The sequence below is a fragment of the Geotrypetes seraphini genome, chromosome 12 (assembly GCF_902459505.1).
Source record: "Geotrypetes seraphini chromosome 12, aGeoSer1.1, whole genome shotgun sequence".
NCBI lineage: Eukaryota > Metazoa > Chordata > Amphibia > Gymnophiona > Dermophiidae > Geotrypetes > Geotrypetes seraphini.
Genome location: NC_047095.1, coordinates 16,320,919 through 16,333,981, shown reverse-complemented (window position 1 = coordinate 16,333,981; position 13,063 = coordinate 16,320,919). Strand labels below are relative to the sequence as shown.

Sequence of the window (13,063 nt, the reverse complement as noted above, 5' to 3'; positions counted from 1 at the left end):
GAGAAGAAGAGAGAGGTTTGAGCACAAGGCAGGGATAGAGAGATAGATGGTAGACAGTGGGAAAGAAACAGAAATATTGGATATGGCAGTGGAAGGGAAGGTACAGAGATGGAAGCTGGATGGTGAGTACGGAGAAAGAAAAAAATGTCAAATGAGCAGGAGACCCTGGCGAAAGAGTTAACAGAAGACAAACATAAACCAGAGCCTGGGACCAACATGATTTGAATAATAAAATGACCAGACAACAAAAGGTAGAAAAAAATAGTTTTATTTTCTATTTTGTGATTATAATATGTCAGATTTGAAATGTGTATTCTGTTAGAGCGTGAGCTAGGACCTGACAGAGAAAGGAAAAGGAAGTCTTTTTTGTTTATTTTGTTTACACAACAGCACTTGCGTGGGGTTGTAGAGGGCAAAAAGGGGTGGGGTTGGTGAAGAGGCTACAAAATAAACCTGCTAGGGTGTTTGACAAAAATGCTTGATTGGGCAGGAAAAGTGAATTGAATCAATTCAATGGGCCAAATTGAATAAAATAAAATAAAAATTCCCTGAATCTGGCAGCACTACTCTCCACCCCCAGATACACTTCTTCCCAGAAAAATTTAAACATTTTTGTAGCACTTGGTCTGCTTTTTTCTACAGTAGGTCCAAAATTGAGGAATGCCCTTCCTCTGACAATTAAACAAGAAATGTATTTGAATCATTTTAAAATACTTTGAAAGGTTATCTATTTCAAAAGGCATTTAATTGCATAATTGAGGCTTGAAAATGAAAAGAAAGTAGGAAAGTAAAATCTAGGAGGTTATAAGGCTTTATAGAAATTAATGGTGATAACTATTCAGGTGACTGTTAGAGTGGATTTTTTTTCCAGGAGGTTTTATGGGTTGAGTCTTTAATTTAATGGAGTTCCTTTCTTATCTTCTAAATTTTTATTGTAAACTGCATTAATTTATTGTAACTGCAAAGCAAATAAAGGCACCTGCACATTCAGAACTTACTCTGGGACAACTCACCGCGTCTCATGGTAAACCCTTTTAAGCAGCAGTAAGCATACACTAGTGCTTACTGCAGTTTAGTAAAAGGAACTCTGAGTGTGGGTTGAAAACCCTCAGTCTACTGTACAATGACTAGTCATAATAAAAAATACTTTTTAAAGCCATTTCTTTAGGTAAAGTAGTGCTTTATGTTTTATAATGTTGAGCAGCTGATATGCATGTGGGTGGTAATTTTCAAAAAACATTTTCCCAGTGTGAAACCTGTTTTTGTCGTATTTTAAATAAAATGGTGCTGTCAACTATATGCTTACACACTAAAAGAATGTGCCTACTTTTGCGCAGTCTATGTGTGGGCATTTCTGGGTACATAGTGCAGGCAGAGTGAAGTGGAATTATGATATATGGATCCCCCCCCAATACACACACACACACACACACACACACACAATGGGGGTGAGTTTCTGACCAGAGCTTGAAGAAAAAAATAAAAGAAAGAAATCTTTGTGTATAGTTGGTTTAAAATCAGCACTTATCTGCTGAATGAGAGGAGTTTTGACTGCCACCTATTTGTGCTGCAGGAGAATTGCAAATATTACAAGACAGAGAGGGTTGGATAACACTTTATGCAAATAATGCACTGAGGGATGAACACATAGACATGTGGGAGGAATGTTATACCTTTTAAGGGATTATTTCATGAAAGTGAATAAAGTTTGTTGACCCAAATGAATGCGGGGATATAAATTAAAAAGAACTTGATTAGAATAGGGGAAGTGGAAACCTACTTCCCTAAGAGTTAAAGAGAGAGAAGAAATAGTTGGGAAAAAGACTGTGGCTGATAATCAAAACTTTGAAACATTCAAAAACTAGCCCAAGTTAGCACTTGGAAGCCTTAATAGCAGGGACGTCCAAATGCTGATAAGCAAAACTGACTTTCTGGATGTCCAGCAGCACTTTCAGCCCACTGTGTGTCCAGAGATCAAAGGGGCATGTTGGGAGGTGTGTTATGGATGGACATCAGGTGGACTTAGACCTGGACATCCTGCAGTTATAATCAAAGCTTTCCCAGGACATCCTAGATGGAACTTAGACGAAGGCAGTTAGACCTGTTTTAGTTGCATTTAAGTGCCCCAAAGCTGCCCAAACTGACCAGATGACCAATGGAGGGATTAAGGCATGAGCCCCCCTTATTCCTCCAGTGGTCACTGACCCCCTCCCAACATTCAAAGATGGAGGACTTTCCATCAGCTGATTATGGCAGGGGAATCCCCATCAGCTGGCTGGTTTCGGGGATTCCTGCTGGCTCAGCTGATGAGAATTCCCCCTGCCAGGATCAGCTGAACTGGCAGGGAGATTCCTCTCTCCCTTCCTCCTTCCCAGGCACCAATCCTCTCCAGTACTAACTAACCAAACAAAAAAAGAGCTGCCGAGCCCTACACCCCTCACCCCCAACATCTCCCTGACATTCCCCAACATTCCTGGACCCCCAACATCTCCAGATCCCCCCTAATATCTATGGACCCTCCCTGATATCCCCCCATATCTGGACCCCTCCCAAAACCCCTGTACCTTCAGATGACAAATCGGCAGGAGGGAAACACACTCCCTCCTGCCTAAAGGGGCCTCATACTCGTGCCCAGCACCGACAGACACACCGGTCTATAATTTCACGGATCATGTGTTTTTTAAAAAACACATGTTAGTGCTTATCGTAACTTGGTAAAATTACTTTTTGCTCATGGTATTCAAACTCAGAAGGCAAAGTTGAGTGATTTTCAGAAGTTATTGGAGGTTAAGCTTTTTACTTATGCTTATGTAAAGATATATAGGTATAGCAATAGTTTCTTGATTTATTTATTCACATGAGCCATGCATACTTTCTAGTGCATGGCTGTCATTTTTCCTAATAAGGTTATGGTTAGGGTTTATTCATTTCTATTCCACCTTATATCAAAGAGGATTACAAAAAAAAAAACCTACACAATTCAAATCATAACACTAGATAAATGAAAACAATAAACACACCATAGAATGAACAATTAAAATGGCCAAAATGACCTATATCTCATAAAATATCACTATAATAAAATACAGGTACCAATAAACAGTATTTATATAAATACAAGGGCTGATTGAAAAGTAATGAGACTGCCTCTATTTTTCTTTCAAAGAAGTAGATGTGGCAACACTGTGCTGGTTCTTTTGAAGCTCATACATCATTTCTGAACCCTGCAGTTGGACTGCTGTAGTCTTCATTGTTGGGTCAGAGCAAGAGAAAGAACTTTGTATGTTTCATCATGGCAGATGAAGGAGATGTGTCTGTGAGAGTACACTAGAGGTGTGTGATTGTATTTGTGTTAAACTTGGGAAGAACGGTAATGAAACTTTTGAAATGTTACGGAACTGAGCGGAAAGAACTTCTCTTCAGATGATGAAATGAAAAATACCACAGCAGCAGCTCTAAAAGTGATGTCACAAAACAATCTACTGCAGTGGTTCTTAAACCTGCCTTGGGGGGACCCCCTCCCAGTCAGTCAAGTTTTCAAGATATCCCTAATGAATATTGTGGCAGCGAAAATGAGCAATACCCTAATACACACAGGTTGTCACCCATAGACAGCTGTACCACAGTAAATAAAACCAACAGGGAAAACCCTAAGACAAGGCAGCTATTCGGAAAGCAGCGTGGGGCCGAGCAGAGAGTATAAAGCTTACTCCTGACATCTGCGCTGCTGATCTCTGCACCGTAGGCCAGGAAATGAGGATCCCGGAAGAGCAAAGGCTGCCGCGGCAGGCAGGAAGGGAGAGAAGCCAGCTGGAGCTGCTGGGCAGAATTTAAAAAGGTACTGAGGGGCGGCATGCCTGGGGCTGGCTGGCTAGTTGACCTGGAGCTGGCTGGCTGGCTTAGGGCTGGATGGCCTGGAGCTGGCTGGCTGGTTTGGAGCTGGCAAGCTGGTTGTATAAAAGGTAGATGTACCTTGTAGAATTGCACTAAGTGACGTTCTAATTGGCACCAATTTTTAGGCACAATACTATATATAGAATATGACCCTCATTGTGTAGTTAAACTCTGGAATCCATTGCCAGTTAATGCTATGCCCCTAGACCTTAGACAAGAATCTTTCTTGATGAAATTCAAACCTAAACTTAAAACGTTCCTATTCAAAGATACATTTAATACATGACAATTAACATTTTTAACCGAGGATGGCAAATCACTCCCGAGTCCCAACCTACTGTGTTTTCCCCTCTCCCGTTCCTTTTCAATTTTTTTTTTTTTTTAATCTCGACGTAACTATGGCCCTCTTTTACAAAGGTGTGCTAAGCGTTTTAGCACGTGTTTAGCACACACTAAATCAATGCGTGTGCTAACGCGTACATAGGATAATATGTACACGTTAGCGTTTAGCGCATGATTAGCACGCGCTAATATTTACTGCGCGCTAAAAAGCATAGTGTACCTTAGTAAAAGAGGGGGTATGTACTCTTCTCCCCTTTTCCTCTTGGCTTCCTGTTTGTTAAGCTTAGTCTGTGAATTCCCCTCAATTTTAACTGTTGTTTTTATTTTTTGTTACTATTAACTTTTTTGTAAACCATTTATATATATACTAGTATTTTAGCCCATTACATTAACGGGTGCTAGAATATATGTCTGTCTGTCTTTTATTTCTGTCTCTCTCGCCCTCCCGCTGTCTTTCTTTCTGTCTGTCTCTCTCCCTGGCCCCCTTTGTCTGTCTGTCTTTCTGTGTCTCTCCCTGCCCCTGTGTCTTTCTTCTTTTCTTTCTGTCTCCCTTCCTCCCGCTGTCTGTCTTTCTTTCTATCTATCTGTATCTCTCCCTGCCTCCTATGCAGCAGTATTTCTCTCCCCCCACTTCCCTGTGCAGCAGCCACAGCAGCATTCCATCCCCCTCCATTTCCCTGTGCAGCAGCATTTCCCCCACCCTACTTCCCTGTGCAGCAGCAGCATTTTGTTCCCCCCCACTTCCCTGTGCAGCAGTCACAGCAGCAGCATTCCCTCCCCCTCCATTTCCCTCCCCCACACCACTTCCCTGTGCAGCAGCAGCGTTTCCCCTATCCTCCTTTCCCTTCCTGCGGTCTGGCCGGCTCCCTTAGTCCCTTACCGCTCCCCTTCCCTTCCCGCGGTCCTGACAAACCTGCCGATTCCAGCAGCGTCTGCAGCACTCTACACACGCTGCTTCAGGGCCTTCTACTGCCCTGATTTACTCTGGCACATCCCTGATGACATCATCAGAGACACGGCAGAGCAAATCAGGGCAGTAGAAGGCCCCGAAGCAGCATGTGTAGTGCTTCAGACGCTGCTGGAGTTGGCAGGTTTGGAGTCGGGACTGCGAGAAGGGAAGGGGGGGGGGGGGGTTGGCAAGGGACTACGTAAGCCGGTCAGACGTCGGTAAGGGATGGGAAGGTCAGAGCGTGAAGAACTTACTTGATGATTGAGTGGGAAGCTGGCAAAGCGGCTGGAGTCTTTTTGTCAGTGCTTCTCTTCCCGGGCCGCTATTTAGTTCAGCTGACAGGGCTGTTTGGATCCGCAATTCACTTTGGGTTCTGTTGCCCCGAGCGGGGGGTCATTTTAAGCGCACATACGAACTCTTGCCGGCCACGGACATACGGATCAGGGAACACGCGGTAAGAGTGCGCATGCGCGCTTAGCGTTTTATTATATTACTAGCTGATGCCCCGGCGTTGCACGGGTATTTAATTATAGCAATAACACTGTAAATGGATTCAAATAAAGATACTTTATAGTGGTGAATGAAATTATTGTTTTACAGCTTAATAAAAAGTACAATATTCAAATTATAATGTGAAATATTTGACAAAATGAATACAATACAACTAACGCAAAACGTGATTATAAACAACATTTTTAGTTTCACCTCCAGGAGCAAGAACATATAAATTGTTGGGTGAACCCACCCTTGAGCAAGCAACATAGGGTTGTGGGCTAAGAGACCCCCAGAACATATTACCCCAGGTAGTGAGGGATCTGCATACCAAGTTTCGTTCAAATCGGTCAAGCCGTTTTTGAATTACAGTGAGAATGGCAGCTTTTTACATTTTTTCCATTGACATGAATGGGTGAAATCTGATTTTCTGTTTGTAGCTACGCCCACGTGTGCAGGTGGGCCACGAGACCCCCAGAACATATCACCCCAGGTAGTGAGGGATCAGCATACAAAGTTTCGTTCAAATCGGGCAAGCCGTTTTTGCGTGATCACGGCACATACACACACACATACATACACACATACATACCTCCGATTTTATATATATAGATATATATATAGATAGATATATATATAAATATATATATATATATATATATATACATATATATATATATATAATAGACGGTATATAAAATAATTAATAAACTTGAAACGGTAAAGCAAAAAGATTTGGATAATTTCCTAAATGAAAAGTCCATAAGCTATTATTAAGATGGGCTTGAGAAAATCCCCTGCTTATTTCTAGAATATGCAGCATAAAATCTGTTTTAGTCTTTTGGGATCTTGCCCAAGTTCTTGTGACCTGAGTTGGCCACTATTGGCAATGGGACACTGGGTTTGATGGACCTTTGGGTCTGTCCCAGTATGGCAATGATTATGTTCTTATTTGGGTGGGTAGTAAATGGGAATAAAATAGTACTATGGCTACATTATCATTTTCAAACACAATAGAAAAGATCGAGAACATTTCTATCCATTTTGTTACCTTCCAAAAATGAAATACTGTAATTTAAAAAACCCCAAAATGTTTAGTGACTCCTGCAGTAAAATCAGCTGTGGTAGAATGTGATATGTTAAAGTTTTGTAACTACCCCCTCCCCCTCCCTGAATTGTTCCTGAACTTTGCCCAGAATCATCCAGCCCTGTTGCAAAAACTGTGGGGTACTTCCACTCCAGGAACTCCTCCTTTTTATATATTGAGTTTGTCTTACTCCTACCGCTGATATAGCATCACTGTTACAAATACTCCTTTTACTAAGGTGCGCTAGCGTTTTTAGCATGCGCTAATCACGCGCTAAATGAAAAATATTAACGCAAGCTCTATGGAGGCGTTAGCGTTTAGCGCATGCGGTACTGTAGCAGGTGCGCTAAAATCGCCAGCACACCTTAGTAAAAGGAGCCCTATAAAACAACAGCTATTAAAAGATAAAGTGAAAATAATCTTTTGTAAGAAATCCTAGCTACACGATACAAATGATCATTTTGATTATTTTCCAAGGAACATATGAAGCTATTTTGCAGATGCTATAAACTGCTGCTCTCTTGAATAGATAATGCAATCACATAAATAGCCCAATCTACTTACCGCCAGGTACATAGCTGCATACACACTCAGAGCTGCTTCTTTGGATGGAAATGATTTCCTAGCTCTGATGATAATATCTGGATTGCCAGTGCAAGCCTGTGCTTCAGTGATGAACTGTGTAATCTGCTGACAGCCAAGTGCTGTGTAGTTGGGTTTACAAACTGTGAGAAAATGTGGTGCCAGGTTTCCTGTCACGACTTGTCCAGCATTTACAAAGATATCAGTGGCAAAGAGTCCAAAAGTATAAATCCCTGAAATAAAAAAACTGTGTTAGCTTCTATTTAGAACCTAGAGGAAAGGCTATAGATTCTGTAAGATACATATATGAGGCCAAGGTAAATTGATTTTTATTAAATCCAAACTGAATTTGATCTGGGGTATGGAACAGCGGTCAAGGATGGCTCATCAGAACTGAAGCAGGACAGGCTGTGGTTAGAATAAGATGAGAAGGAGCCATTCCAAGCTTGGAAGTTCTTTTAGATTGCATTTACTGAAAATATTTGGATGCTTTTGAATATAAGGTTGAATCTAAACTAAACTAAACTAAACCTTAAGTTTATATACCGCATCATCTCCACGGATGTTGTGGAGCTCGGCACGGTTTATAAGAACTTAAAATATAGGAAGAGAAGGAAAAAAAAGGTTTACATGAACTTATATATAGAAGAGAAGAGTAAGGGGGGATAGAATTACATTTTAGTGAAAAGCCAGGTTTTCAGTTGCTTGCAGAATAATTGGAGGGAGCCCAAGTTCCGCAGCGGGGTAGTAAGGTCGTTCCAAAGACCTGTGATTCTGAAGAGAAGGGATTTTCCCAGTTTGCCTGCATAGCGAATACCGTGTAGAGAGGGGAAGGATAATTTATCTGTAAAGACTAATTCAAATATGCCAAATGCATTGAGCATCTCTGATTAATTCTTTTTTTTTCCCCCACAGGAAGCAAAGAACTTCATTCTAAAGGGCCCTTTGCTAAGGTGCACTAAGCCTTACCACATGATTAGTGCGCCTTAAAAGGCTTATTGTAGGATGAACTAAATCATCTTGTCGTAATTTTCTTCCTTGCACATGTTAATCATGCACTATTTTTTTATATATATATTTTTGGGGAAGAGATGGAGCAGGGATGGAAGTACCAACTAGCCTATTGCATTCACATTAGCATGTGCTAAATTGTTGACATGAGAGCACTTAGGCCCTGATTCTATAAACAGTGCCTAAAACATAGGCACCAAGGAATGCAGTGCAAAGGCCTAGATTCACTAAAGGCTTCTTCTATCAAACTATCAGTTTGTAGCATGGTGAGCCGCGCTGAATAGCCTGAGCTGCTCCTGACGCTCATAGAATTCTGTGAGCGTCGGGAGCAATGCGGGCCATTCATTACGGCTCTCTGCACTGTCATTTAGACGTCAGTACTTTGGATCATTTACTGTTTTATTGTCCTAGGATTCTCAGTTTTTGGAAGTCGATTTGGGGACATATTAATAATATCTTAGAAATTGAGATTCCTTTATCTTATGAAGTTGTGATTTGTGGGACAATATTGTATGTTAAAGATCCCCTAGATAAATATAGAAAGAGATTGTTTTTAATTATGACAGGAACAGCTATACAATTAATTATGAGAAACTGGAAAAATTGGGACCATTTAAATTTCACATTCTGGTGGGCAAATTTATGTCTAATTTATAAATATGAGAAAGTGAATGCTGATTTGTCGGGAAACATAAAAATTTTTAAATTAATATGGGGCCCATTGATGTCATTTGTAGATCTATTATAGTTTTGAATTTGTTGTTATATCAATTGCACATCCAGAGGGGATGGGTTGGGTGGGTGGGAAGGATTGGGTGGGGGTTTGCACAATTAAATATTTGCATATTTGGAAGCGTATGAATTTACTTTATCAGTAACTTTATATATAATAATTTTTACGGGGGAAATATGTTGATTTCACTATATATTATAAAGACTTTAGGTGATGTATAAAGTGTAAAATGTATTCTTTTCCTTGTATTCACTTAATGAAAGTATTAAAAATGAATAAAGATTAAAAAAAAAAAAAAAAAAGAACTGCTAGCGCAGTTTGGCAGAAGAGGCCCTAAGCTTACCGATTGTGTCCCGAACAGTTTGCGACCACTTTGTGACCCCGACCCAATTCACTAACCTTCCTCCCGATCCGATGCACACATGCAAATGAGGTAAAATGGCATGCAAAGTAGAAAGGCAGCGATTCACTAAAGAGAAAAAGGCTGGCTGACCAAAAAAGAAGCGACTAGGCTGGCTGACCAAAAAAGAAGCGACTGCTAAGGACCAGTGACTCACGTCCTTTCCGACTGTCTTGCTCTCTGCAGCCCTGAAATCCCAGCCCTGGAGCTCTGAAATTAAACATCTCCCATGTGCAAACGTGCCCTGCTCTGTGCTCTCAGCTGCCCTGCTCTCTGCTGCCCTTTGAGCCCGTGATTTTAACCTGCAGGTTAAAAGCATGTTCTAATCTGGCTGCAGCGTGTTCTGTTCCATCTGGCTGCAGCTTGGCCGAGTGGTAGAGAGCGTCATTGTGGAGGCCGGTAACATCACACACAGGTTGCGGTGGTTGGAGGCTCGCTGCCAATCTACCCCCCCCCCCCCCTTTGTTTTGACCTCGCTTGTGCAGTCTGCACATGCGTCAGGATCGCTCTGCAGCGATCCATGGGGGTCGCTCTGGGGCGTGCCTCCGATCGCCTTAATTTGCATGAGGATGCATTGTGAATGGGTCACCCGGTTAGACTTGGCCACGGATCGCCCAACAAGGTGAGCTTTAGTGAATCTAGCCCATAGTGCATGTCAATCTTAAATTAGGGTAGGCCGTTGGGGGGGGGTCTACAGGAATACACAGTCTAGTACCCGAACTCGCAATCTGGGCAACTGCAACTGGGCAACCTGATCCCGAAATCTGAGCAACTGCCTGCTGCCGTCGCGTATGCTGGGACTCCTGCCTTCGTGTATCTGCCGGATACGCGAAGGCAGAAGTCCCGGCATACGCGATGGCAGCAGGCAGTTGCAAATCAGCTGACGCTGGCGCAATCTTGCACACTGGGAAAGAAGAGAATCTCCGGCGTCAGCTGACTAGCAACCCCCCATCGTATGGGACACCTGCCTTCGCATATCTGCCGGATACACGAAGACAGGAGTCCCAGCAAAAGATGCAGCTGCAGGAAGTTGCTAGTCAGCTGACGCTGATGCCGGAGCTTCTCTTCCTGCCCAGTGTACACCAGGTACTGCTGGACAAGGGGAGGAGGGGAAGAAGGAAGGGAGAAAGGATACTGTTGGACAGGAGGGAAGGGGTACTGCTGGACAATGGGAACAGGGAAGGGAGAAGGGGTACTGCTGGACAAGGGGGAAGTAAAAGGAAGGGAGAAGAGGTACTGCTGAACCTGGCAGAAAAGGAGGGAAAGGAAAGGTGCTACACACTGGAGGGGAAGGTGAGATGGTGCATGGGGAGAGAGCATGTTGGGTTGTGGGGTGCGAAGGAGGGATACCACTGAGGGAAGAGGCAAGGACAGAGAGAGAAAGTGTGCAGGAGGCAGAAAGTGTTGGACTCATGGAGAGGGCAAGATGGATGGGGAGGACAGAAAGGAGGGAAGGAGAAATGTTACACTGGGGAAGGGGGAGAGCGCAGAGAGTGAAAAGTTGGACTCATGGAGGGAGAGAAAGAGATGCTTGGTTGAGGGAAGGAGGATCAGAGGAGAAGCATACAGGAGGGGTTGGGTGCCCTCCTGTCGTGATCGCTGGGGGGAGGGGAGACTTGCAGCCGTAGCCGCGGTCACTATGCTAATCACGGCAGGGAGATCTTTGCCACGATTAGGTACAGCGGCCGCGTCTACTTACCATGTAGGCTAACATTGTAAGCATTAAAAGTACATGTCGTGTTTGTTTTTGTATAGTTATTAACTAATATTTAACTAAGTTTTAAAGTTTTAAAGTTTTAAAGAATGTTTCCTTTATACGTAAATAAAGAAAAGTATATAAAATCGTACCCGTTTGAGGCTTTTATGTATGCAGCGGTGAAGGTGACGGGGCGGTGAATGGGGTTGCAGTGGCGGTGACGGGGCGGTGAATGGGGTGGCAGTGGCGGTGACGGGGCGGTGAAGGGAATGGCGGTGACGGGGCGGTGCAGAGGATGGTGAGACGGGGACGGGGCGGTGACGGGGACCAATTTTTTCACCGTGTCATTCTCTAGTAGGAATCTGTAGTTTGGTAATAGCAATAAAATTTTCAAGTACATGTTAACACATATAACTTTGAGTTATTTACTATAACAGTTTAATATTTTTTAAACTCCTTAGGAAACTCTCATGACTCAGCTAAATTATCAAAACATGGATTCATGTCGAGTAAAATGTCTCCATGGGTGAAGGTGTCTTTGAATAACTAAAGATAAGTGGATTCAAAAATTCATCAATTGATACAATTGATAAAATTAGTTTGAAAACAATGATTGAGTCATATATGACCTAATGAAGATGCCATTGAGCTCTTTCTGATACTGTGATATGCTATACAATCAGTAAGGCTATACCTCAGAAGGTCATTTTTCTATAACAAAAGATTTTTCTATAACAAAAGATTTTTCTATAACAAAAGATTTTTTCTATAACAAAAGATTTTTTTTTTAAAATTATTTTCAACTTAAATTTCAAGTATTACACTTGTACAGAAAGCAAAAATAGAATAGATATCAAATACAATACTAATATAATTCCTAAGTTAACAAATATACTATTTATGCTCAAGTCCACAAATTAAGATCCAAGAATTAAAGAAAATTGGCAAAATTATAAGGAAAAACAGTAATAATATTAAGAAACTGAGAGCCATAGCAATGAGATGGGGTCACAATATCCAAATTATAGGGCTCAAAGATTTTTGATAAGATATATTTTTGGGAGGTATACTGTATATACATTGATTTGAAGTTATTGTTTCCACATATATATACTTAAACACATTGCCTGCTTTGAAGTCAAATCTTAAGTTAGGTGCCATTTATAGAATCGTACCTATCAGTATCTAAAGTGGAATTAGATGCACTCTATTTATGCCAGGGTTTTCTTGGCCTAAATACTTGTAACTACATATAAAACACATCTACGATCTGCCCCTAACCATGCCTGCTTTCTGGTAGGTGCCTTAGAAAGGCCCTTAACCATCTAATTACATAAGAACATAAGAATAGCCTTACTGGGTCAGACCAATGGTCCATCAAGCCCATTCTCACAGCCAATCCAGGTCACTAGAACCTGGCAAAAAACCAAAGAGTACATAAGAACATAAGAATTGCTATCTCTGGATCAGACCCTGGGTCCATCAAGTCCGGTGATCCGCACACGAGTAATTTAAGCCAATTATGAGGTGCTAATTGTTTGTTATTAATTAAGTTAGGACCTAGATTCCCCAATTGTATTTACCGTCCACCCCTTTTCTATCCTTTATTTTATTGTAATTTCCTCCCCCTTCCCCTCTTTCCCTATATGTTTCTGTCTGTCATGTCTATTATCCCCCTCCCAAACAAATTTTAAATTTATATACTTCTATTCTTCTTTTAACTTTTACTGTATTTAAATTGTAAACTGTCTAGATACTTGTGATGGACGGTATAACAAAACTCTATTAAACTTGGAAACTTAGATACTTTACAGGAATCAGTATCTTTGATTCTAATCTGATAATACATTCCATATAGATACAGTATAGTTTATTTT

At 41.7% G+C, this 13,063-nt stretch overlaps 1 protein-coding gene across 1 annotated transcript in view; it reads right to left on the bottom strand.

Annotated features, from left to right (window-relative positions):
• Positions 1–13,063, bottom strand: part of PLPPR5 (phospholipid phosphatase related 5) — a 198,065-nt gene that overhangs the window by 109,020 nt on the left and 75,982 nt on the right. Inside the window, exon 3 of the mRNA XM_033915361.1 lies at positions 7,329–7,579. Within this exon, the coding sequence (XP_033771252.1) occupies positions 7,329–7,579 (251 nt within the window). The remainder of the gene's footprint in view (positions 1–7,328; positions 7,580–13,063) is intronic.